General features: G+C 33.8%; 2 protein-coding genes and 1 long non-coding RNA gene across 3 annotated transcripts; 2 read left to right on the top strand and 1 right to left on the bottom strand.

The window, feature by feature from the left end:
• Positions 1 to 175: 175 nt before the first annotated feature.
• On the bottom strand, positions 176 to 15,628 carry LOC123663777 (bleomycin hydrolase). The gene is made up of 12 exons (XM_045598444.1): positions 15,438 to 15,628; positions 14,599 to 14,756; positions 10,324 to 10,454; positions 9,813 to 9,927; positions 8,034 to 8,171; positions 7,055 to 7,175; positions 6,762 to 6,889; positions 6,290 to 6,417; positions 3,459 to 3,557; positions 1,845 to 1,965; positions 1,133 to 1,243; positions 176 to 622 (listed from the first exon to the last, which is right to left on the bottom strand). Exons 1-12 carry the CDS (start codon positions 15,517 to 15,519, stop codon positions 500 to 502), a joined length of 1,455 nt encoding a protein of 484 aa, XP_045454400.1. The 5' UTR covers positions 15,520 to 15,628; the 3' UTR covers positions 176 to 499.
• On the top strand, positions 3,025 to 25,682 carry LOC123663780. The gene is made up of 3 exons (XR_006744703.1): positions 3,025 to 3,164; positions 9,889 to 9,892; positions 25,670 to 25,682. It is a non-coding gene; the product is annotated as an uncharacterized LOC123663780 (long non-coding RNA).
• LOC123663778 lies at positions 16,187 to 19,949 on the top strand. Its single transcript, XM_045598445.1, has 3 exons — positions 16,187 to 16,426; positions 18,157 to 18,258; positions 19,088 to 19,949. Exons 1-3 carry the CDS (start codon positions 16,286 to 16,288, stop codon positions 19,502 to 19,504), a joined length of 660 nt encoding a protein of 219 aa, XP_045454401.1. The 5' UTR covers positions 16,187 to 16,285; the 3' UTR covers positions 19,505 to 19,949.
• Positions 25,683 to 26,366: the final 684 nt, after the last annotated feature.

Below are 26,366 nucleotides of genomic sequence, written 5' to 3'. Positions count from 1 at the left end.
AACAAAAATATTGTTGTTTTTAAAATTACAATTGTTAAATACCTAATTATATTTTTATTGTGTAGTTGGTTAATTTTGCATTTGAGACGCCATTAATAATTTACAAATAAATTAAAATTCAAAATTACTAATTTGTTGCAAACTAAAGTAGCATGGTTTCAAATAAAATATTTTCTTTCTAATAGAGGGAGTTTATGAATTACAATTCAGCAAATATTTTGACTTGTTCCCTGTGAATATAGAATCACGCCACTACACGAATATATATTTCAAAAACTAATATGATTGGGTATTAGTCTTTCACTAGTATATAAATTTGATTTTTCTACTATATTAATATATAGAAAACTTGCCCTTATATAAGTAAAACATATTTTTGACTGATATTGATACTAATATTCTCAAATTCAAAATTACTCATCCATATGGATTAGTTTATATTCCTCGAACATTTCTATTGTATGTAACAAGTCAAGTTATTTATAGCAAAAAGTAATTATCACTCCTGTGAGCAAAGCGGACAAGCCAGAGTCCCCATCGGGTCCCAGGCGGGGAGCGTGACTGGCTTTTGTTTGAAAACGTCGAGGACGTGCTGCGGGACATACTTCTTATCCACGACAACCTGAAATATGAATTATGATATTACAAAAGAAATATATAAGTGCAGTAAAGAAATACATATTTTTAATAGATGGTTTATACATTTTTTTACACCACAGTTTTATATATTATTTGTTATTGTACGCTATCTACGCTTCAGCCTGTAATATCCCACTGCTGGGGATAGGCCTATCAGGTGTACATGATAACAACCGGGACTGAGCGCTTAACGTGCTCTCCGAAGCACGTTGGGGAGAACCACAAAGATTGTACAAACACACAGACCAAGGCAAACATCTGTATGACCAATACAAATGTTTATCATGTGCAGGGATCGAACCCGCAACCGCCAGCACAACAGCTACAAACCAATGCTGTGACCGTTGTGCCAACGCGTCGTTATTCGTCATATTTGTTTTCATTCTTATAATATTTTATTTATCTTCACCCAGTCTTCAATACAGTCAAATAATTATTATTGATAATATAAAAAATTTAACGGCTGTACTTAATAGTAAAAAAAAAATCTCACCTCAAATACAAACTCCCTGAACCACGGCTCCGTGAGTAGTAAGTATCCCTTATCGTATTCTTTTTCACCATACGAGTTCTCAACTCGGAACTTTTTAGGATTACCTTGTTCCTGTCAAATAACAAACTATGTATATGATAGAAGTGTGCCTATTTTATCACTATAAACCTGTATAGTCCAGGAGCCATATAGGCTACAGATCAGGCAAAAGTTATTTTTACAGGTGAACTTAAACTCTGCTTGTATTGATTTTTTTTGTATACAGCTTAGTAATGGAGTTTAGTATATGTATTTTAGTACTCTTGCTTGTATTTATTTACCTAGTGTATTTACCCAAGACAATAAATATTATAAACGACAGCTAATCAGAAGGGCGTCAAAACTTAAAGTAACTGAAGAAGATTTGACAGATAACAGTCATACGATCAGTGATCTATGAGTCTTTTGAACCTCTTATAATTAACTGACTTTTAATAGACGTACATAAAAAATGTCATGCAAATTTTTTTTAACAAAAAGTTTTGTCCTACAACTCTGAGCAACCCTCCTCCCTTCTCTCTTATATCATTACAGCCTAAGCCTTCTCTCTTATAAGCCAACATATTTTTCTAATTCTTTTCATAATATCAGCAAATCAAGCTTTAAGTTTTACCATTACCAACCAACCATTAATAGGTAAGTTTTCTTTATCATAATTAAAATATGTACTTACATCTGTACCGACAGCGGTGAACACCATAGCATGTGTCATACAGGAGTCTCCATACAAGAGTCTGTCGGCCTTGTTGAGTCCGACCTGCACTTCCGTGTTGAACACTAGTCGGTAATCGTGCCTGCAAACCAAATATACAAAAAATACTTGCTGACTATGAGACTCGTATGAAAAATAGATGTTGGCTGATTCTCAGACCTACCCGATATGCACATAAAATTTCATAAAAATCCATCCAGCCGTTTCGGAGAGGTAGTTTAACTAAAGTTGTGACACGAGAATTTTATGTATAAGATAATATTATAGATCAAATAAAACTCATCATACATTTGTATAAAATGTAAGTATAAAACTTAATACAAATGTCTGATTGTCGGTTCTGAATTGAAACATTTTTGGGCCTGTTTGAGAAGTTGTAAAGTTTATTTCAGATATAAGATATAATATGTTAACGTAGGTATGTATAATAATATTCTTTTTTAACCACCTGCTGATATGTTTTATCAGCAGAACAGGACAATGACTTAACAGAAACTTCGTTAGCTATAGGTTTCAATGGTCTTGTATTGGTATTTTTGGACGTACCAACTCAGAAACCTTTTTACACCTTGGACCATGTTTATATATATATAGATATCGTGAACGGTTAATAATTAATATGATTTATTTATTTATTTATTAGGGATGGTACACAGCATAGAAAAAGTTATAAAAAAAATAAGAATGAAATATAATCATAAAGGCCAATTACGATCATCCATCCGTTTAAAATTAAATTAACAAATTTGACGTTATTAGTATATTATTATTACGCGATGTCGGTAACTCTTTGAGGGGAATCAAGGTCGAATTATGTAGACATTTGGGGACAAGCCATAGAGAAATTGCTATTTTTGAATAAGTTTTAATTTAGTATGGATATTCTTTACATATCTTAAATCTTTAAGGGAGTTGGGATGAATTGATGAATTATAAAGTATTAATTTTGAATTTGTGAATTCACAAGTTGGAAATAAAAACGTCTGATAGATAAAGTGGAGTTTGATCTTAAAAATGATAAACTTTCTTTTAACCCATTTGTTAGGGAACGTCTCACATCTTCATTGCAGTGCAACTCTGTAACGGTTCACATCGTGTGGTCCTTACTTTAATTTATCGGTCATCGGTGTGAAGTGTTTATAAACTGTGAGTGCAATAGACAATCAGTGGTGTGACAGAACGTTTGGTATATAAGACAGTGATTTGACATTTGAACTCTCTTTTCCCATATTTCTTCTCGTCGTGCGAAGTGTTTGCTAAACAATGTAATTTTGTAATACAGTAATCTATTCTCTTCCATCTTTCATTTTCTCCAACTCTTCAAACAACAATGCAATAAAATACAAGCAACAAGCAATACAACGAAACATTAGATATCATTATACGTCAGATAGGTTAATCAGCAACCGATAAAACAACACATTTCATTTAGTAGATTTAAATATAACAAATATAATATATTATGTATACGGTAAAGTATAAAAATTACGTTGTACCATAATCATTCTCACACTAACCTGTTATCAATAAAAAATAAATAAATAAATAAATAAATAAATAAATAAATATACTAACGCGTCTAAGTCTTCAAGACCATTTTTTCTCTCGAATCGTTTGGACACTTCGCAGCCGAACCAGACCGCTTCCCCGCCTTGAATACAGTCTTTTACAGCTCTGCAATGATAAATATTTTATAACGTATAACTGAACATAAACGACAACTTCTGTTTAAATGATTTTAGGCGCATTCCAGCTAAGGCTCACAACGCCATCGACCACGACCGCTGAAATTGCCGTTCCACTACCCGTGACCATGGCGTTTGCAAGGTCTCCGAAATATCGAGAATGTCATGTGTTCTCGTCAAATCCCAGAGAATTAAAAGTGCTCATAGTGACTGTGAAAATTTAAAAATCGGTCATGTGCGAGTCGGACTCGCACACGAAGGGTTCCGTACCATTGACTAGGTAAACAACAGTGGCACAAAATGGCTTTTTTGTATGGGAATATTCATTTTACCCCCCTTGAATATTCATTTTACTATTTATTATTAAAGTAAAAATACAACTAAGTACAACAGACAGACAGACAGACAGACAGACAGACAGACAGACAGACAGACAGACAGACAGACAGACAGACAGACAGACAGACAGACAGACAGACAGACAGACAGACAGACAGACAGACAGACAGACAGACAGACAGACAGACAGACAGACAGACAGACAGACAGACAGACAGACAGACAGACAGACAGACAGACAGACAGACAGACAGACAGACAGACAGACAGACAGACAGACAGACAGACAGACAGACAGACAGACAGACAGACAGACAGACAGACAGACAGACAGACAGACAGACAGACAGACAGACAGACAGACAGACAGACAGACAGACAGACAGACAGACAGACAGACAGACAGACAGACAGACAGACAGACAGACAGACAGACAGACAGACAGACAGACAGACAGACAGACAGACAGACAGACAGACAGACAGACAGACAGACAGACAGACAGACAGACAGACAGACAGACAGACAGACAGACAGACAGACAGACAGACAGACAGACAGACAGACAGACAGACAGACAGACAGACAGACAGACAGACAGACAGACAGACAGACAGACAGACAGACAGACAGACAGACAGACAGACAGACAGACAGACAGACAGACAGACAGACAGACAGACAGACAGACAGACAGACAGACAGACAGACAGACAGACAGACAGACAGACAGACAGACAGACAGACAGACAGACAGACAGACAGACAGACAGACAGACAGACAGACAGACAGACAGACAGACAGACAGACAGACAGACAGACAGACAGACAGACAGACAGACAGACAGACAGACAGACAGACAGACAGACAGACAGACAGACAGACAGACAGACAGACAGACAGACAGACAGACAGACAGACAGACAGACAGACAGACAGACAGACAGACAGACAGACAGACAGACAGACAGACAGACAGACAGACAGACAGACAGACAGACAGACAGACAGACAGACAGACAGACAGACAGACAGACAGACAGACAGACAGACAGACAGACAGACAGACAGACAGACAGACAGACAGACAGACAGACAGACAGACAGACAGACAGACAGACAGACAGACAGACAGACAGACAGACAGACAGACAGACAGACAGACAGACAGACAGACAGACAGACAGACAGACAGACAGACAGACAGACAGACAGACAGACAGACAGACAGACAGACAGACAGACAGACAGACAGACAGACAGACAGACAGACAGACAGACAGACAGACAGACAGACAGACAGACAGACAGACAGACAGACAGACAGACAGACAGACAGACAGACAGACAGACAGACAGACAGACAGACAGACAGACAGACAGACAGACATCGAAAAGTAATACAGCGTAAGTAGTCGAAATAATAGTCAATTAAGTACGCATTGTTAGGAATAACTCAAAAAGTATTTATTACATCACGATTAAATTTAGTACGAAGTACGAAGTACACGACAAGCACCAACTTTCGATAAAAAAGTTACGAGGTACCAAAATAATAATAATAATAATGTAACCTTAACGAACTCCTTTTTTGAATTTGTTTAAAAGGATTAATTATTATTGTTTGATAATTTCAACAGTTAAGAGAATATGCTAAAGAGTTGCGAGGTCTGGTGGCGTCGCAAGCGTCAGACGAGGAGATCCAGGCCGCGATAGACAAACAGATAGCTGTTATATACAATATTGTCGCTACTTGCCTTGGTATGTATTTTATTTATATAAACCGTAAAGTGATTTTGCAAATAATATTAGTAAATTCTAGAAAACAAAGATTACTTAAACTTCTCGCATTTGACGATTCGCAAAATAAAACAACGTATATAGTGTCGGGTCAGCTAGATCGGGCAGGCAGGCAGGCAGGCAGGCAGGCAGGCAGGCAGGCAGGCAGGCAGGCAGGCAGGCAGGCAGGCAGGCAGGCAGGCAGGCAGGCAGGCAGGCAGGCAGGCAGGCAGGCAGGCAGGCAGGCAGGCAGGCAGGCAGGCAGGCAGGCAGGCAGGCAGGCAGGCAGGCAGGCAGGCAGGCAGGCAGGCAGGCAGGCAGGCAGGCAGGCAGGCAGGCAGGCAGGCAGGCAGGCAGGCAGGCAGGCAGGCAGGCAGGCAGGCAGGCAGGCAGGCAGGCAGGCAGGCAGGCAGGCAGGCAGGCAGGCAGGCAGGCAGGCAGGCAGGCAGGCAGGCAGGCAGGCAGGCAGGCAGGCAGGCAGGCAGGCAGGCAGGCAGGCAGGCAGGCAGGCAGGCAGGCAGGCAGGCAGGCGAAGTCTTAGTAATAGGGTCCGTTTTTACCCTTTGGGTTGGGATGGACTCCTCCTATTATGATACTAACTTGATAAGAGTTTCGATGGGTTGGTTGTTGTAAGCAGTCTGCTTGCCGCCGACCATGTTGCCTAAACACTGCAGCGTGTACAGCTGACCGAACGGGTTCGATTCCCGGGGATCGCTTACTAAGCACACCTGGAAAGAGAAGAAAATAGTCACTTCCAACTTGGAAAATAAATCATATCAAATTGTATTAAAAAAAATATCATTAGTTTTATAATAAAGCGCAAATTAAAAAAGTATTTTTTATATTACGTTACGCGTTACATAAAGTAAAAATACAAGCCTAATGGTCACAACGCTGGCTTATGATTATGGCGGGTTCCCCGCACATGGCATATATTTGTATTGACTATACATATGTTTTTTGTGGTCTGGGCGATTGTGCTTGTGTATTGTTTCCGGATGATTTCTGGATTTATGGAATTTATACGAGAACTTTTATTGAATCATTGTTGAATTTAGGTTTTAGTAATCACCTTATCGTCTACATTGTAGACGGGCTTCACGTGCTTGTTGTAGAACTCCTGGGGGGTGAGCGGCCCGAAGCTGTTGTAGGCTTTCTCCTTGTTGTAGAATTCGAAAGTGAACTGGTCCGGTGGGGTACCTGTGTTAGAACATAAATTATAGTTATCTAGCTGACCCGACACTATATACGTTGTTTTATTTTGCGAATCGTCAAATGCGAGAAGTTTAAGTAATCTTTGTTTTCTAGAATTTACTAATATTATTTGCAAAATCACTTTACGGTTTATATAAATAAAATACATACCAAGGCAAGTAGCGACAATATTGTATATAACAGCTATCTGTTTGTCTATCGCGGCCTGGATCTCCTCGTCTGACGCTTGCGACGCCACCAGACCTCGCAACTCTTTAGCATATTCTCTTAACTGTTGAAATTATCAAACAATAATAATTAATCCTTTTAAACAAATTCAAAAAAGGAGTTCGTTAAGGTTACATTATTATTATTATTATTTTGGTACCTCGTAACTTTTTTATCGAAAGTTGGTGCTTGTCGTGTACTTCGTACTTCGTACTAAATTTAATCGTGATGTAATAAATACTTTTTGAGTTATTCCTAACAATGCGTACTTAATTGACTATTATTTCGACTACTTACGCTGTATTACTTTTCGATGTCAATTGAAGTCGGATCTTTTTGTTCGCGAGCTAATGAATTATTTTATACTACGTGTCAAAAAAAAGTACGGTCCACCTAATGGTAAACGGTTACCGTAGACTATGGACGTCTGCGACAACATAACGTTGCTAACTATATACCCCTCAATCAAACTCATCCCCATGAGCTCTGGCTACCTCACAGCATAACTTGAGTACAGTTATTATTTAGTTGTGATTGTATGTGCAGTACTTCCCCAATCGGGCTGCTTTAAATTTTAAGCAAGTTATTTATTGCTGTGCCCTACCTCAATTTTAAAATATATTTTGTTATATAGAATCACTATAATAAGGCTTTCTATGACGGTTGATAGTCTATTTACGTTAAGAAAATAGTGACACATCGTCGTCACTTAGTCACACACCTTGACCGATTAAATCACAATTAACTATAGCGCCTGAGCTTTACTCATCACTTTGAATATGGAAATAATTAATTGGTCAAGGGTATTAGCTAAGTAACAGCGATGAGTCACTATTTTCTTAACGCGAACAGACTATATTTCGTTTAGTTAGGGAATATAGTACAATAATAATTTTATTTATTTTAATTAGTTATAAGTTACCTTAGTCTTGATGAGAGCGTTCATATGCAGGCTCCGACGTGAGCTGAAGGTCTCCGGGAAGCACTTCTTGGGCATGAGGCCGTGCTTGTTGATTAGGTTCACTATCAGGTCCCATTGTCCGCCGTCGTTTATTGGGTCCTGAGGAAGACACATAATCAAGTATATATTTCTTAAGGATTCTCAATATTTTTTTGGAATTTAGCTAATTATAATTAATTATTATAATATGGTGATATGTTATTTAATTTTAATACATGTCACTGGTATGGGGGGGGAGTGCATGGATTGTTTTAGGAGGAACATTTCTAGGATCATCTCCTTTATATTTTAGACAGTAAATGCATATACAGGAATTTTACTACGCTAGCTTATAAAATTATTTTATTTTACTTTGTTGAAGGCGATGTCTATCCGACTATATAAACTAAATTCAAACTTAATAAAGTTCAGCCTAGAAGTCATTTTTGATACATGAACATTGTACTATACAATTAATTTTCAAAAAGATGTTCTTTTTCCAAAAACCAGTTACAAATGTACATAAAGCTAATAATGTTTTGTTATGTATTTTAAGGTCTTTGAAAAAGTGAATACCAAATCAATAATTGTTTTATAATAAAATAATGATTTTTTTTATGTAAAAGATGGTCTTAAAATTCAATTCGAAGTGATTAAAAAAAAAATTTTAATATTGAAATATTTTGTTATACAAGTGTTTGTGTTGGAGGCAGGCAGCCAAGATAATTTATAGTTTTAAATTAAAATAGAAATGAAGAATAGAATATATTGTGGAACTGTCGATTGTATTAAGGTATAGGGTAGGTAGGGACGGACATTTTCAGTTTTGCTGTGTCCCTAAATCAAATAAGAAAAAGAATTGATGATTACATATACACGAAAAAGCATTGATGATTACATATGAGTCAATAACTTCTGTAACATTGCCTTATCATTATTAGATTCTGTTTATTTAATTATCTTTTATCTAGTATATAAATATTGGCTTTTACTCGTTATCTCGGTAGACCAAATTGTCTGTTTTCTGATAAAATATAATGCCATTTCTTACCACATGTTACGTAGTGATAAGATAATAAACAATAATGCATAACAGTGATAAGCATAACGTAATATAGTGCAATTTATATCTGTAAAAAATGTAATGGCATTTCTGTTTACTCAAATATTTGTAAATAAAACATCAAAAATGTAAAATTTGTCAAACTGAGGTAGGGTACAGCACGAAATTTCCTGCTCAACATTTGGAGCAGCCCGACTGGGGAAGTACCTCGACCTTGCAGAAGATCACAGCTAAATAATACTGTTTTAAAGCAGTATTGTGTTCCTTTTGGTGAGTAAGGTGACCAGAGCTCCTGGGGATTGGGTCGGCAACGCACTTGCGATGCTTCTGGTATTGCATACGTCTATAAGTTACGGTAATCGTTAACCATCAGGTGAGCTTGTTTGCCGACCTAGTTATATAAAAAAAAAAAAGAAAATAATAATATTGAATAGAATATAATTTACTGTATTTCATTGGTGTTGCTGTTTATTTGAGTCAAATAGAATTTATTTTTATTGAAAATACAATACAACTAAGCGACAATTTATAATTATAGCATTTGCTAAACTTAACATAAAAATAACCTAAATTACTCTATATAATTAAATTAATTACTTAATTGCGTCATTTCACGCGAAGCGGACGATTAAAAATGTTAATGTTTCCGATTTTGGTTACATTTGATTATTATATTGTTAAATAAACAAAAAACATACCTTTAATAAGAAATTAACTAAGCGATCCTCTAGCTTTTCCCCTTGTTTTGCAGTTTCCACAATGTTGTTCAACCAGAAATGTGATCTTTCTACCTTATCCCAGAAGAATAGGTAGCTGTAAAAATTAATCAATCATTTAACATTCAGACAATATTTATATTTATCAGCATTAGGTTTATTAATCACAATTTTTCAAGTAAAATTGCGTTTTTCAATTTACTTGTGTTAATGAAAGTGTCACAAACATAGAATGTAATGTTTCATTTTGGTCGCACCAAGCAATAATTAATATTTTAAATCACCCCTTTAAACGTTTTTCCTCTTCTTTTTTTTTAAATTTGATTTACCTCTAAGTCAATAAAGTAGAATATATGTCGGGGATTTGGAAACATACGAGAGCAGAAACGCCCAGACCACGGAAAACTTCTGTATGGCCCAAAGAAATAATTTGTCACCCCGAATGGCTAGAGCATGTATTGTTTTATCAATTTCCCTTAAACAAATATCTTACCTTTGTGAGAATTCAAATTCTTCAATGGCGTATTTCTTCATGAAAGGTAGTCTCATAACATTGAGAGCGGCAAATAGCCAGCATCTACCACTGTTCTCTTGGTTTGTCACAGGTTTGCCTTCCGACTCCACCTGTTTCAGAAATGGTAAATAAGCAGTGGTAACAGGGGCAAACGACATATGATCCGACTAATGGAAAGCGTATACTGTAGCCCAGTGGTCGTCACACTTTTTGGGCCAAGGGTCGCATAGGGCAATGTATTCTTGCCGGGCCGCACACTAACGCTATGGGCGTTTGTCGATATATTTATTCGGTCGTATTCATATTTGTTACATAATATTAAGGTACTATGGGTAAGACAGAATAGAATACAGCACCCCCTCTCTTAACCTGGGTGTACTAAGAGAGAAATAAGGGATAACAAAGTTTCACTAACGACTTGGAACTTATTTTATGCGAAATCTGAAGAGAAATCGAGGATGCGATGATTCTAAACTCCGTGTCTTGTTCTACTTCTGTGAAGGTGATAGATGGGCTTTTTCAAGGACGCGTCGCTTTTGGTTCACAAGATTCTTGCTAGCCACGTTATTACAGTTCGAAGTACTCAAAAACAACACTCTGTAGATAAAGTCAAGGCCATGACTGAGGATATTTCGAAAGCCATACATGGCTCTACTCGGCCCTTTACAACATTGTTGTTAGAGACATTCAACACAACAATAGAGACATTTAGCACATTAACAGAGACAATAGAGACATTCAACAATTCAACACAACAATAGAAACATTTAACACAACAACGGAGACATTCAACACAACAACAGAGACATCAACATCAGTGGGGGTACAAGACCGCGACGGTTTAGAGTGCAACGATTGCAGGGATCAGATGCTAGTTTACATCCTTACGTGGGAGAGGCTTTTATGATATGATTGAAGACAAAAGGCTTCAAGCAATGTGTCTCGTCTCTCTTGACGGTTTCAAGACAGTTACGGTTACGTTGACGTTTTAACGATGAGACTAGTCTGCAAGTTTAAGATCACTCAACGTTCTATAGAACGGGATAATCTTGGACTCTTATAAAAATCGGATCAGAAATGAGATTATTCGCGAAAAACAGAAGTAACCGATCAGAAGACAAACAGAAGTAGCCCGTAACATCGGCAACTTGAAGTGACAGTGGGCCGGTCGCGTGTGACGGAATACACTTGGTCCCTGTAGCAAACGTATTCTGGAGTAGAGAGCGAGTACTGGTTGTGCAAAGGCAGTATGAGTCATCCTGCCGCCCGCGTCACGCTGGAACGAGTATCTGCGTAAGATAGCCGGCAGAGGCTGGTTGAGGATTGCAGATAACTGAAAGATTTGGAACGAGCTTGGGGGAAAGCCTATGTCTAGCTGTGAACTGTGATAGTGACGCGAAGTTAAACGATTTTATTACTAATTGTTAGTAGTCGTCGATCAATCACGACTAACAAATAAAACATAAAAAATACGAATACGAATCGAATGCGTAGAGGTGAACAAATTCTGCCGTTATCATAACATATAAATTACAGTTAAAACTAATGATACGAGGTCTTCTAGACTTTTATGATTATTGGACACATTTTGCCCAAGCTTAACAAACTCTTTTTTTCACTCAATTTGGTTTGTATCTTTAGATAGTTAGTAATATTTAAAATATTCGTCGAGTTACGGTCCGAACAAAAAGGCCGGTAGACCGCATTTGACGACCTAGGCTGAAACCTATAGAAACCAATATTGGGAGCATTACAAGTGCATTGGCTAAGTTAGTCCTGACCCTGAGAGATCTGGCTACCTTACTCAACAGTGGAACACGATACTACTTTTGTCAGGAAGACATTGTAAATTATATTAGACAGTCTACACCAGTGATTCCCAAAGTGGTCAATATCGACCCCTACGGGTCTATGACAACCTGCAAGGGGTCTACGTCAGCGAAAAAAAATTTGGGGGTCCATGAAATGAAAATGGGGGTCCACGATAGTGGATCTCGACACATACACTGATAGTACTTATTTACTTACATCATACTATCTTATAATATCAAAACATATACATTATTTATAAAAGTACCTATGAAGTAAAAAATTTATTATATAAGTTTATAAAATTGTGTAAGTTGTAGGATGTTGGTATTTGCTTTGTGGTCGCAATACATTTTGATAATTTATTATTAAAGCATCAGGTTCATCCTTCTCACTAAAAATATTATAGTTAATTAAATTATTAATTTATAGTTTATTTTATGTTTATTTAATATTACGTATATTTTACATAACAGATACTCAATTTTATTTTGAGTAGTTTTAATTTAAATTCAATTAATAAATATATAAATTAACATGTGTTTTTACTTTAAGTTTTTAACACTAAACTTCACTACAGTTAGAAATTTACAGGAAATCAATATCAGGTAAGTAGGGGTAAGGGGGAGTAGGTCTACCCAACACGAAAAAACATGGCAAGGGGTCTACGACACAAAAAAGTTTGGGGAACTCTGGTCTACACAATGTGCAACTATCTTAAAGATTTGTTCGTAATGTATTTGTGGGGTAGAATAAAGCATGTATAAATAAACAATTAAAACACTAAAAAATTACAGTGCAGTGTAGTACAGTGAGTATTGATGATTATGTTTTCATAATTACTAGTAGTAGTTGTAATTATAAAAATTGTTAAAAGGACCTTCTTTATTATTAAACGGTTTTATTTAGCCCACCCCGTTTGTTTTATTTTTTATTATTCTTGGGTCAAATTTAGTAATTCAAATTTCACCCTCTTCCTGTCAACCGATTAATTTGAAATTTTGTATACACTTTGGATTTTGGTGACAATACAATTATGTTTATTCATTATCATTATAAATTCAAGATGGCCGCCGCTACAAAATGGCGGATAACGTAGGTTTTATCGATCCCATCAATATGGGTATCAAATGAAAGTGCTCAACCAGTATAATCAATGTACTATATAAAATTAAAATCCAAGATGGCGGCCTCTACAAAATGGCGGATAACTTAGGTTTTATCAATCCCATCAACATGGGTATCAAATGAAAGGTCTCAACAAGTAGAATACAATTTACTATGCAAAATTGAAATCTAAGCTGGCCGCCGCTACCAAATGTCTGATAACAATTTTTTATCAATCCCACCAATATGGGTATCAAATAAAAGGGCTTGACAAGAAGAATACAGTGCACTATACAACCTCAATATTTAAGATGGGCCTTGCAATAATGAATGCTAAATGAATTAAACAGAATGCGAAATAAAAACTAAAAACTAGAAAATAAAAATAGGCAAAAAAACTTTTTAAGTTAAACGGTTTTATGTTAAACATACATTGCAATGTTTAAGATAAATGTACTAAAAACCAAAAAATAATAAAATAGATACAGTCGTGGGAATTATAAACATATGCATAGACTAGACTAAAATAAAACCGTGGGGCACGTCAATTGTCTACAAATTATCGACTTAATGTGCGATAGAAGAATCGTTTAATTCGTCGTTAAAATAGGCAGTTGGCCTGCAGACGGTGAGGAAATTACTTACTATTTTCTTGCTCATGGAAATTCCAATAGTTATACACTCCATGTAAATAAAAGAGATGTTTCAACTAGTTTATCGTTGGACATTCACACTGCTGGCTGGCGAGGAATCGTTTCACTGCTCGTAGTTTGTCTTTAATCGACAAAACATATGATAAAAGTACTACTCGCTCACCACTATGAAACCCTAAAACTCGCTTATAATCGAGCTTGCTAGCTTGTTTCCACATTCTAGCCCTACTTATCACACGTCCATCGTTGTCGGTTGAACAACTGCCTAATTATAGTGTAACATTACAAAACAAACATTTTAATCAACGATTGTAGACAATTGACGTGCCCCACGGTTTTATTTTAGTCTAGTCTATGCATATGTTTATGATTCCCACGACTGTATCTATTTTATTATTTTTTGGTTTTTAGTACATTTATCTTAAACATTGCAATGTATGTTTAACATAAAACCGTTTAACTTAAAAAGTTTTTTTACCTATTTTTATATCTATACTAATATTATAAAGCTGAAAATTTTTTTCTTTGTTTGCTTAAACACGTTAATCTCAGGATCTCCTGATTGGAATTGAATTTTTTTTTTCTGTTGGATAGGCTATTTACAGCTTATAATAGAGAACAATTGTTATAGAAACTACTTTATTAATGTAAGTAAATAATTTTATTAATATAGTAGTCTTATTACCTTAATGTTATAAACATGTAGAGTACTGTCAGTTTTCCGTTTGCTGACAGCGACTTCGAAGGGATCAAACCGAGCACAGACATTTTGAGCTAATTCATTTTTAGGATCAGAGTTGAAGTTATTCCTTAGTTTATCTAAAGTTTCGAGACTCAAAGGTTCTGTAAACAGACGATAAAATACAGAGTTAGTTTTTAAAGTTTTTGTTTTGTGATGTCCTTTTTCTAAAGTTTGTCTGGAAGATATTACTCTTTAGCATTCAGACTGCCTGTTCTACATAGTATTTATTACCTTGCGAATTTCTGTATTTCATATTTTGTTTTTGATTGTATGATAAAGTACAGTAGACATTAATAATCACTTATAAGCTTTTATAAATAAAAAATGTCTTGCAAATAAAAGATAACATATTATAGTGTAAATGTTATGAAATATTCCAGAATATAAATAAAATTTATTAATATTTTAAGTATGTAGCTACTTGAGGTATTTTATTGGTATGCATAATTTAAAAGGACTATTTAAAACATCATTATTGTTATAAGTAGAAACTGTATCTTAAATTTATAAAATATGTGAAAGTCAGCCTGGCAAATTCTATAAATAGAATATGAATATTTTATTCATTTGACGGCTTTACTATGTAATAAAATAGTCTATTAATAGATAACAAGTTTGAAATGCTCTGTTCAAGGTATGTTGTGAGCTTTTTGTTCGGCATAATTATTTTAGTTATACATACAACTTGAAATAAAAAAGCAAATATTTTAGAAGCTATTCATAATAATTATTGGACTCGCATAAACAAAATGAAGTAGATAATAATTAAAATCTTTACTTACTTGAAGACATGGCTACTGTTGCTGTTCTTAGTATAGAAAACGGAGTTTTGAATAAAGTTGATTGTATACAATTGATTATCATTTAAAGAAAAATAAACAATATCAGTTCGCCGGCAAACGCGGCGATTATATACTGCAGCTGATGATAGACGCCAACAGGGCAAGGGACATTCAAGAACTGTGTACAAGAGAGAGACAGACAGATTACGCAGTACTGTCACGACGATGATACGTAAAATTGTTAGGAATCTGACGTATTCCATAAATTTATGACGACTTGATGACGACAGACGACAGTTGACAGTCAGACTGTCGATTGCCACTTAATTTTCACTTACACGATTGACCTTTGACGGCATTGCATTATTCAGATGTGCGTATATATATATAAGTGTACTATTTCAGCATCATAGTTCAATTATCAATAATTTATATTGTTGCACTCTTAAAATTAATATAAAACTTGTAAAAAGTTATGGCATAAGACTTATTTTAGATACAGTATTTTTAGTATAGGCAATCTTGTCATGTGAAGCGGTAAATTTAAATCAACAAGATGGCTCATTTTATCGAGAAAAAAAAATACTTTTACTAAATATACTGCTTTATATTTATACATATAACCGTAACGTTAAGAGTTTACTCATAATATAACTTTTAAATTAGGCAGACTGCTTAATATTAAAGGAATTAAAATATACACTAAAATCAATACTTGAGCTAGCGCAGTGGGTAACACTGACGTTTTTGGAGCGACTTATATAAAGATAAAACGGAATTACGGAACATCACATACTATTACAAATGTAAACCAGTTTCATAATTTTTATTTTCTAATATTAAAAAAAATGGCTATGAAAGCTTATGAAGACGCGTGTATGAGAGCGGAATTATTCGGCCAACCGAAACCGGATAGAGAAGAGTTTTTATCAAAACATAAACATTTGGATGTGGTTGAATTTGAAGAAGTTGATATAAAGACAACAGAGGTATATTTTTAATTAAAACTTATTTTTAATTATAAATATTTATTTTTTATTTTAATCTGAGCTAAAATGTTAAGTAACTTTTATAGTGAATAAATATCATTATTTTTTAATAATATAAGGAATTCATATTGTATTTATTTTTAACCGACTTCCAAAAAATGAGGAGGTTCTCAATTCGACTGTATTTTTTTATGTATGTGAATTCAGAACTTTTGACTGGATGGACCGATTTCGACAAATTTTTTTTTTAATCGAAAGGCGGTGTGTTTCAATTGGTCCTATTTAAATTTATTTGAGATCTAACAACTACTTTTCGAGTTATATCTAATAATGTGTTTTTACTTGACGCTTTTTTCGTCGACCTACGTTGTATTATACCGCATAACTTTTTACTGGATGTACCGATTTTGATAATTTTTTTTTTTGGAAAGGAGATATCTCTTTTTTGGTACCATGATAAGGAAATCAGGATCTGATGATGGGATCCCAGAGAAATCGATGGAAACTCTCGAAAATCCGCATAACTTTTTACTGGGTGTACCGATTTTGATAATTTTTATTTAATCGAAAGCCGATGTTTATCATGTAGTCATATTCAAATGTCATCGAGATCTGATTACAAATTTTGGAGTAATCTTTGATAATGCGTATTTACTTGACTATTTTTTCGTCTACCTACGTTATATTACTTGTCGATGTAATTGAAGTCGGTTTTTTTTCATTTGCCTGCAAACAAAATTATATTATATATTTTAAATAGATGCACGCGAAAACAAAAATTTTGCCGAACTATAGAAATGTCGCATTGATGTAGTAGTTCAAGGACAAAGTGAACTAACAGAAGTGTTTATTATTGTAATTAAAACGATGTACTATTAAAAGGCATTTTACAAGCTACTTATTGAATAATTTTCTTTAGTTAGTTTTAAGCACCTATTTAAAAATATATATAGTATATATATATATATAATTATTTATATATTTTGTTCAATTATATCCAACTTTTCACGATCATATAAAAGTCAGAAATTAACTTAGTTCGACTTAGATCCATAAAAAGATTAAGGAGTCCGAAAAATTATTTATAATCCTTTATCATCGGATTCTTCAACATCAGAGTCTTCTGACACCTGTCTTAATAACCTGTGTTTTAGTATTTTATACTGTCGATATTGTTAACAAAAAAAAAAACATTTCAAGTTGAAACAATACGTAAAATAGATAAGAGGCCACCCTTAAATTACGTCATACGAATTGCACGATTGTTTTACTAAAATAGATAAGAGGCCACCCTTAAATTACGTCATACGAATTGCACGATTGTTTTACCCCTACTCCGTCATTATCGTAGATTTGTGAGAACCGGGCATTCCTACCTAGCGTGACGTCACATACTTGACAATTTTACACCTATAAATAATTATTTATCAAAAAAACCCCATCAATCCAAAATATGTATGAAAAATAAAAATATTTTAAAATTAACAATTATATATATTATATTATATACATTATTTTGAAATGTGATGACACAAAATTTTGGGCCCCTTCCCATCCCTTGTTACACGACGTCACACTTCAGGAACACCATCTCCCTCTCTAATTTATATTTCAAAATCGAATTTTTTTTATCAAAAAAACTATTTATTTATTTAATATTTTTTGCATATTTAGAATAAAAATACAGTAACAATATTCTAATTTAAGTGCCATTGTACTAACTCTTCCAGAATACGGCGATGCTGAACGATGACCTGCATCGTGCGAGTGGAGGTCTTGCCGAACTGAATACCAGACTGAACTCTACTCAAACCAAGCTTAATCGTCTTAGGGTAAATATAAATAAATTGTATATTTAGGGGTTATCGATAAAAAGTCTATTATTGCTGCAGTCCTCATAGTTTTCACAGAGGTTGTAATCTCGACCGTACCTATGAATTGCTCTCGTATCATCTCAATTTCCGCGCATTAGAAAAACATTTGTGTTATTTAATTATTTTCATCTTCTTAAAACAATAAACAACCGCTATGGTGTAGTGGTGCGAGTGTAGTGGTTCCGCTCCGGATGGATATTTGCATTGGTACAAATATTTCGTCCCGGTTTGTTGTTATCATAAATACCTGATAGCTATAAATACTCATAGTAGGGAACATATCCGCCAACCCGCAGTGGAGAAGCGTGGTAGATTAAGCTCCAATCATTAACTTACATGGAGAAAGAGGCCTATGCCCAACAGTGAGATGTTGAATGCTGAATGCAAAACAATAAATCCAAATGCATAAAATAAATTATGGGTTTATGCAGTAGATTATTAATTTTCTTTAATGTGATCAAATAAAATGGAAACGAGACAATATCACAATAATATATCTATAGGGCAGTATTTTTAAATAATTTAACTGAATTATTAATAATATAGAAGTAAATGTCACCATCTAGCGTCTTCGGTGCGACAAAGCCAGCCCTGCGGTCACCAACCCGCCTGCCCAGCGTGGTGACTATGGGCAAAACACATGAGTTAACGCTATTTTTGGCGTAAACTTGTGGAGGCCTATGTCCAGCAGTGGACTGTGATAGGCTGTAATGATGAAATGTCACCATATCAATATTTTGCCAAGCTTTTTTAACATCAATTAAAAAAAAACTTTATATCCTTCCAGGGTGTCTGCGGTAGCGTCACAAACTTTTTTCGTATAAAGCTCTCTGCAAAGGATAACTTATCTTACTCAAGTGAACCAAGCTACATCGGACAGACGAATTATGATAAAGATTATATACCGCCAAAAAGTTCGGATGTCGGCTTTATAAATAAAGGCCTTGGTCCCGACGATAATGAAATGACGCCACATACGAAAAAACCAAAACAGAACAAATGCGATATCAATTCAGCCTTAGCGGATTTGGAATCTATGGAAATAGTCGAAAATAGTTCTTTGTTTGCTAAAACGGCTGTAATCGATCATCGTAAGCAAGTTTCTTCTCAAAGTAGTAAATTAGATAATTTGATAATACAGGCCGAGAGGGCTGAAGCGTCTTTGAAAAGTCAAAATCGACAAATAAGGTCGTTCTTGCGATAATAGAGAACAAAAAAATTAAAAAAAGAATCAAATATATGCCAAATTAATTTGAATATAAATTGTTTATTGTCAATTGAATACGCTTGATACGTATAGCAATATATTTTGTTGATATTTGTTTATAGGATAAAAAAGTAAATAAATTACTTAAAAATTATTTTGCTACAGATAATTCATTTGCTTAAATGTGATATATTTATTTTTTAATAATTAAGACAATTTTTAACAAGAGAAAAAGTCTATAGTATGAATATTTAATTGCATAATAGTTGTTTTAATTAAAGTTAAATAAAATGTAACTAAAAATTGTAGTCATCGAATATTATACAGAAATAAGAAAATCTACTAAAAAGGCTTTCTTTATTATTTGAATGTCTATAACAATAATTACTTTTGCGAATGTACTTACAGATACTTGAAATAAAAACAAATGAATTTATCGAGACTTTTCTGCTTATGATAATTTATTGATTTGTAACATGTCGTAAGCTAAAATTATGTATACATACGTAAAAAAAAATTAAGTACTCTACTACTATATCAATATGTTAAAACAGTGTATTTATGCGTAGTTACTTTGTTAAATTTAAATTTAATTAATTTTCGTTAAATAAAAAAAAATCAAAACAGATAAAGCGCGTAAGTATATATTCCGTTGCAGCAAGGACTCTAAGAATTTATTTAGCGAGTTATTTTGATTAATATTTTGGAGGTTATATTTTCGTATTTACCAGAGAAAGTTAGATTCTTAGAAGTTATTAAAACAATTACAGACATATGCGGTCGAACTTGGTGATTGTTGTCACAAACTGCTTTTTGACCGTTATAGCCAGTTTCAATACTTTATCAATATATAGCATATAGCATTTTGACGTAAACGCTATACAAATTGTGTCAAAAGCCTTGTAAGCGAAACTAGAGATAGATTATTCAAAATTTATTAAACCTATCTGCAATAAAATATATTTATATAATAATAAGATTTTACTCGGATTGTGTGATGTGATGCTGGTGCTTATATGTAAAAAATATATACTCATAAATAATAAGACAATATAAATGTATCAAATACTTACTATTTTCAATCTCCGTAATAACTAGTTCTTACGAAAGTGTAATCATAGTTATAAAAATTTAGGTTAAATAAGATTTTAATTAGAATTTGTACATGAAACATTATTGTACATAAACAATGTTTTTGGTGTTATTTTTGACGCGAAATCTTTATAAATGTTTTTTTTTTTTTTCTAAATCAAGTAGTCTGAAAATGATACTCATAATCCTTAAGTTTTTTTTATCTGGGTGAGACAAATTGTTATAATAAACAGAAAATCCAAATCTATATAAATGAAGATAAATCGCCGAAATATATTCGCATAACTTCCGATTGTCTGCACCTAAATTGGATAATTATTTTTTATTATTGTCAAGAAAAGGCTTAAAAACATAAAAGAAATTAAAAAAACAAACCAATATACTCACGCTAGTCAAATATATTTTTAATTCCGATATCTTTGCCTGTTCACATCCACGGACTTTTGAACCCATGTCCTTTTTTATTTCTAAAACATGCAATTTTTCTAAATCACGGTAGGCTTTACTCAGCAACATCATTGTTTAAGTTAGATTAACTTAATGTCTCCAACAGAGACGTGAAGCCTGTTTTCCTTTACACATAAAGTACATTCTTAACGCAGATGAAGTTGCGGTTATCAGATAGTATGTAATAAAAAATACGTAGTTCTTCTTCGAAATGGGCCAGTATAACTTAAAAAACTATGGCTGGGTTAAACTTACCGATAGCTTACACTCCGTGTGGCTGCCTACTGTTATTGATTTCTCAGTGTTTTGTAAATAAAATAAATTAGAGTTTTGTGCCTACATAGTGCCTCAATATTTATTTCAAGTTACCTAATTCTTAAAAATTATTATACTTATACTTTCGGATCTTGAAATTGTTCTATCTAGCATTGTAATATCGATATATGTAACATTTCAAGTTGTATCAAATAAAGTATGATAAAAAAAGAAAAAAAAGGTTTTTTATTTTTTCAAATACGACAGAAATGTCCATAGATAAACGAACAGCAGAGTTTAATGAAATGGTTTTTATAAGTATTACAGTTATAGTATAAAAATACAATATAATCTATTTATGCACAAATAGTTTAGTCATGTTTTCAATATTTACTTTATAGACAGGGGTCATAAAAAATCACTATCAGTGATAAGACAGTACTTTGTGAAGTTTAAATATTATAATCTTTCTTTCACGTACTTTTAAACGAGGAAACTACACAATCGCATCAATGAATGCGCAAATTAAGAAGATCAAATACTGATCAATTATTATTTGACATTGGTCTCGAGCAAGGGTAAACAAAAACGGAATCAGTCGAACCATGAAACGATTGGTTATATAAATGATTATTGTACCATGACAAATCAATCTTGATCAGTCGAGCCGTCGAGATGCTTCTTCCATTCCTCATATTACAATTAGTTGTTGCTGTTTTAGCAAATCCGTTTCACAAATATCCTTACGTCTTTCTCCTTGACGTTGGAAATGAAGAAATAGAAAAAACCAATACAGAACAGATAAGACTGACGATTCCTGGCGGTTCATTAGCTTTAAAGTATCCCGCGACTGGTGATGGAGACACGATTGGACATGTCAGGGTGAGCGGTATTGATTTTGGAACGGAACTCAAAGCGAGTATTATCCAAGGCGGACCTGGATATAAATACGTTGTGTTAGTATTTATGGGTAACCCAGGCGCTTCATATGATGCGGTCGTCACTATACAAACTGTACCTAATATTGATAACCCTAGTCAGTTAGTTTCGGACATAAATTCTGGAGATACAAATCAAGAATCAGAAGATGATACACCAAATAACAGTGCAGAAGATAGATCAGACATCGAAGTTAAACATTTGTATAGTGAAAATTCGCAGACAATGCAATCGAGCTCAAATACGTATGATTACATTAGAGACGAAGGCTTGAGGGGTCCAACTGACGACAGTGGACCCAAAAATGACCTCGACGAGATGAAAGATGACAATGATGAAATTGAAGATAATAATGATGATGGTGAAAATGATGACGAAAATCAAATTACTGATACACAAAATAATTATTCTGGAGGCAATTCAAATTTAAACGACCATAGAAATAGTTTAAATAGTAATCAGTACGGGAAATACGAAGCCTTCAAGCCTTTTATCATAGGAGGCGTGAGGTTCTATCCTCAAACTGGCCAATATACCCAGGATGGATACAGCAAGTCAATCCATGATCAAGAAAATCATGATGATGGAGACGGGGATGATGATATTGAATATAATGATAATGAAGCAAATAATAATATTGAGCCAGAATACAGGTCTCCTATTGATTATTAAATATATTTATTAAATTAAATATATTTTTTTGTATTGGTGTGATATATGTATATAACTTTATTTTGTGAAGAAGTTCTAAGTTGCTGGCTGTTTATGTAAAAACAAAACTTTTGAATGTCCATACATCTAAATATACGTAAAATATGTAGTAATAATTTTAAGTTAGTGAAAAACTTGTATAAGTTTGGCCAAAAATTTTGTCATTATAAAAATTGTTATCTTAAGAGTAAGTAAAACCGAGCTTAGCTTGGTATTTTTTTTTTTGTAAATCTTGTGTTTTCGAAATGATATAAATTAAATACGAATTACATAGTGATGAAATAAGAATAGTATTTTTCGATCTTACTGACATAATAAAAAAATATATAAACTTAAAAAAAACTTGCACAAATTAGATAGGTAGCACGAAAAACGGTAACATAATTAATATCCATAAAATCTATTCTAAGACAACAGAGCTTAAAAAGCATTTGTCCCACTTGTCCACTTTAAGTAGGGCCGGTAATTTTGGAACACAGCTTTTCAGGGAAGTCATACATCATCATGTAGGTCGCTAAAATTAGGACGGGTATAGAAATAGTTCAACAACATTGTTGTTTTGGACCATTTGAAGTAAACCATTTAATAGCCTTGACTAGTCCTTTGGCACAATTATGCTGCGAGTCTAGGAAGAAATATATGTATTTATTTTGAAAAAAAAGCTGTTTCAGTCGTCTGTAATGCACGCATTAAGTTACCTATCTTAGGTACAGACGACCGTGTGTGATTTAACATATATTTATTTATTTATAATTGTCTGAAGTTCGCTGATTTTTCTTAAAAGAAAGTATATTAGTTACTTTTTTTAATACCACCACATATAATTTTAAGTCAAACAAACACAGTCAATGTAATAGGTAGAAGTAGTAGTTTAAGCAAAAGATTGGCTTAAAAGTGAACTTAAACTATTTTATATGATTAACTAGCTGACTCGGCGAACGTTCTCTTGCCGCTAAACGTTATTTAATAATAAGGGTGAAAATTTAGTTTTGTATGTATTTTTCAATGCCAAATCATAATAAAATAAAAAATAAATAATTTATCCAAAAAAAAAATTGGGGTACCTTTAACATTTATTAATATGCACACAAAATTTCATGAAAGTCGGTCAAGCGGTTTCGGAGGAGTTTAACTACAAACACCGCGACACGAGAATTTTATATATTAGATATATACATATTTAGCAATATGCAATCTCATTTTAATGTCTGCTCTCACTTTATCTAAACGCCAAAGTCCATAACGAATACCGAATGCTGGCTAGGTTACATAATTGTGTACCTTATAAAAATGACAGATAAGGCGCAACTACGTATCCTGTAGACGTTAGATTTTATCAATTTTAGTAATTACAATTATTTTGTCAACAATATTTATTGTACCGTGTTTAATATGGTGAAGTATTTGTCGCAATAGCCATTTCATTAGAAAATCGTCTTCCTACCCGAAAATATACGACCACTAGAAAATGTCATACAGATATAGTCGAAATACTTTATTGATACAAAATAGAACCAAAAACAAAACCCGAGGTCAGAGACCTAGTCCGGGAACAGATATTAGAAATATTCATTCCTACATCAAACCAGTGACCGCCAGTGTCTAGGAGCCTTCGCGGACCATAAAAAAATATCGGTTGTAAAAAAAAAAACAGATTTTATTGTTGTTTTAGTGTCGAATCAAGAAAAAATCGAAGCGAAGAACTAGCATTTTTATCGGTTATTTTATACTGATAAATTGACATTTGATGTGTTCAGCAGGCCTAGCATGCGCGCCACGACAAAATTTTGTCTACCCCTTTTCTCGTATTATCTCTCTATGTCTACAGTAGCTAACATGCGTGCACGCGATACTCTTCTCGTTACGTCAAGAAGAGATAATCATTAAATTTTAGTGATCTGTGATATTTATCTCTACGGAAACTAACATGACATCGTAATTTTGTCGAATTTTGTCGTTTTAGGAAGAGAAACTTCTCGTCTTCAATATTATCGACGAGAAAGACGATAAATAAAAAATAAATAAAACCGGGTGCCTATTTTTTGTATACCATGGCGTTTCCCTATTATAATTATATAATTTCGGTATACGAAGAGCGGGAAATGCGAAAAGTCGAGTGAAGTGTGCCATATAATGACACAAAAAACGTATTTGCGCCCTGTTGCTTCTTATTCTAAATAATAATAATAATAATACTTTATTTCAGACCAAAGTATAAGTCCATATTGGGTTAGTACAACAAGACAAGACAACATTCAGAATAAAAAACAAAACAAAATTATATTAAAAAAATCAATAACTAAAAATAAAATTAAATAGAATAAAAGTAAAACAAATAATCAAAAAAAAAAAAATTCAAAAATTCAAAAAATTTTAAAAATTAAAAAAAAAAAAAAAAAACAATGCGTGATAGAATTACAATTATCTAATGTGCGACAAGATATAAAGCACAACACGAGCATATTGTTTTACATATATAATTAAATTCATTTACTTACGCCGTTTTATTTTCCATATTATATTTTTTAAATTAGATATACTCTTTTTATCTTAGCCAAAAGGCCGAGAACATTGTTAAATAAAACATGTGTCACTCGTTTGAAATTGGTCAATAACCTTGTAAATTCAACTTTACGACATAAGAAATAAGAATGATATTCAGTTGTGATTATAGTTGATAATGTTTCTCTACTCGACAAGGCGAAGTCTTCGGAAGAGAATTTTGTCTCTCGTAGTGCGCATGTTAGGGTAATCGAGAAAATACTCGATGTAGACATTATCTCTCTCTCTCGTCAAGAGATATCTCGTTGTATGCATGCTAGGCCGGCTGGTGTAGGCGTACACGTGTGGTGCGCCGCAATTACAGACGACTCGCCTTATGTTTCTACGTGAATAATTTCTGTCGTCTCAAGGACGATTCTTAGATATTAGCTGTCTTTATTGAAGCGCAATCACCTCCACAGGGATGCAATCTTTAAAATTGAGGTCTCCGTTCTACGACTAATTTTTTACACGTTCCACTTACACGTGTTATACATTTCTCTATGCTTTACAAGAAATAAAATGAATATAACTTGACTGTTGTTGTGATACAGGGACGATTATTGAAAGCGCACGGAAGTTAATGGTTTAGTCGGGATGAAAATTAAGATGGAATCTATGTTCTTTAACTGTTAATTTGCGTTTTCGTCGGAAAGGTTCGTTCGGAAGGTCTAAAGGTTGTCGGGAATAGATCGCTTCTAAGCGATAAGACCGCCTTTGTACATTACTATGTCTATGTGTAAATAACTGTTTTATGTCATTTTCTTTTCTGAGTGGTGTGCAATAAGTTTATTCTATTCTAGGGAAGGAACTATCTTGCTAAAATCTGGGAAAGTCTGCCTGGGTAAATAATACTACTTTGAAGTAGTGTTGT

This window comes from Melitaea cinxia, chromosome 20 (assembly GCF_905220565.1).
Source record: "Melitaea cinxia chromosome 20, ilMelCinx1.1, whole genome shotgun sequence".
Taxonomy (NCBI): Eukaryota; Metazoa; Arthropoda; class Insecta; order Lepidoptera; family Nymphalidae; genus Melitaea; species Melitaea cinxia.
Note: the sequence above shows the minus strand (reverse complement) of the source record. Positions and strands in the feature narration are given on the sequence as shown.

Coding starts and splice junctions, on each gene's coding strand:
- LOC123663777 (XM_045598444.1), bottom strand. CDS start 15,519: ATGATAATCAATTGTATACAATCAACTTTATTCAAAACTCCGTTTTCT. Junction 9,928..10,323: donor GAATTTGAATTCTCACAAAG/GTAAGATATTTG, acceptor TAATTTTTACAG/CTACCTATTCTTCTGGGATA. Junction 623..1,132: donor TCAGGGAGTTTGTATTTGAG/GTGAGATTTTTT, acceptor TTCATATTTCAG/GTTGTCGTGGATAAGAAGTA.
- LOC123663778 (XM_045598445.1), top strand. CDS start 16,286: ATGGCTATGAAAGCTTATGAAGACGCGTGTATGAGAGCGGAATTATTC. Junction 16,427..18,156: donor TTGATATAAAGACAACAGAG/GTATATTTTTAA, acceptor TAACTCTTCCAG/AATACGGCGATGCTGAACGA. Junction 18,259..19,087: donor CCAAGCTTAATCGTCTTAGG/GTAAATATAAAT, acceptor ATATCCTTCCAG/GGTGTCTGCGGTAGCGTCAC.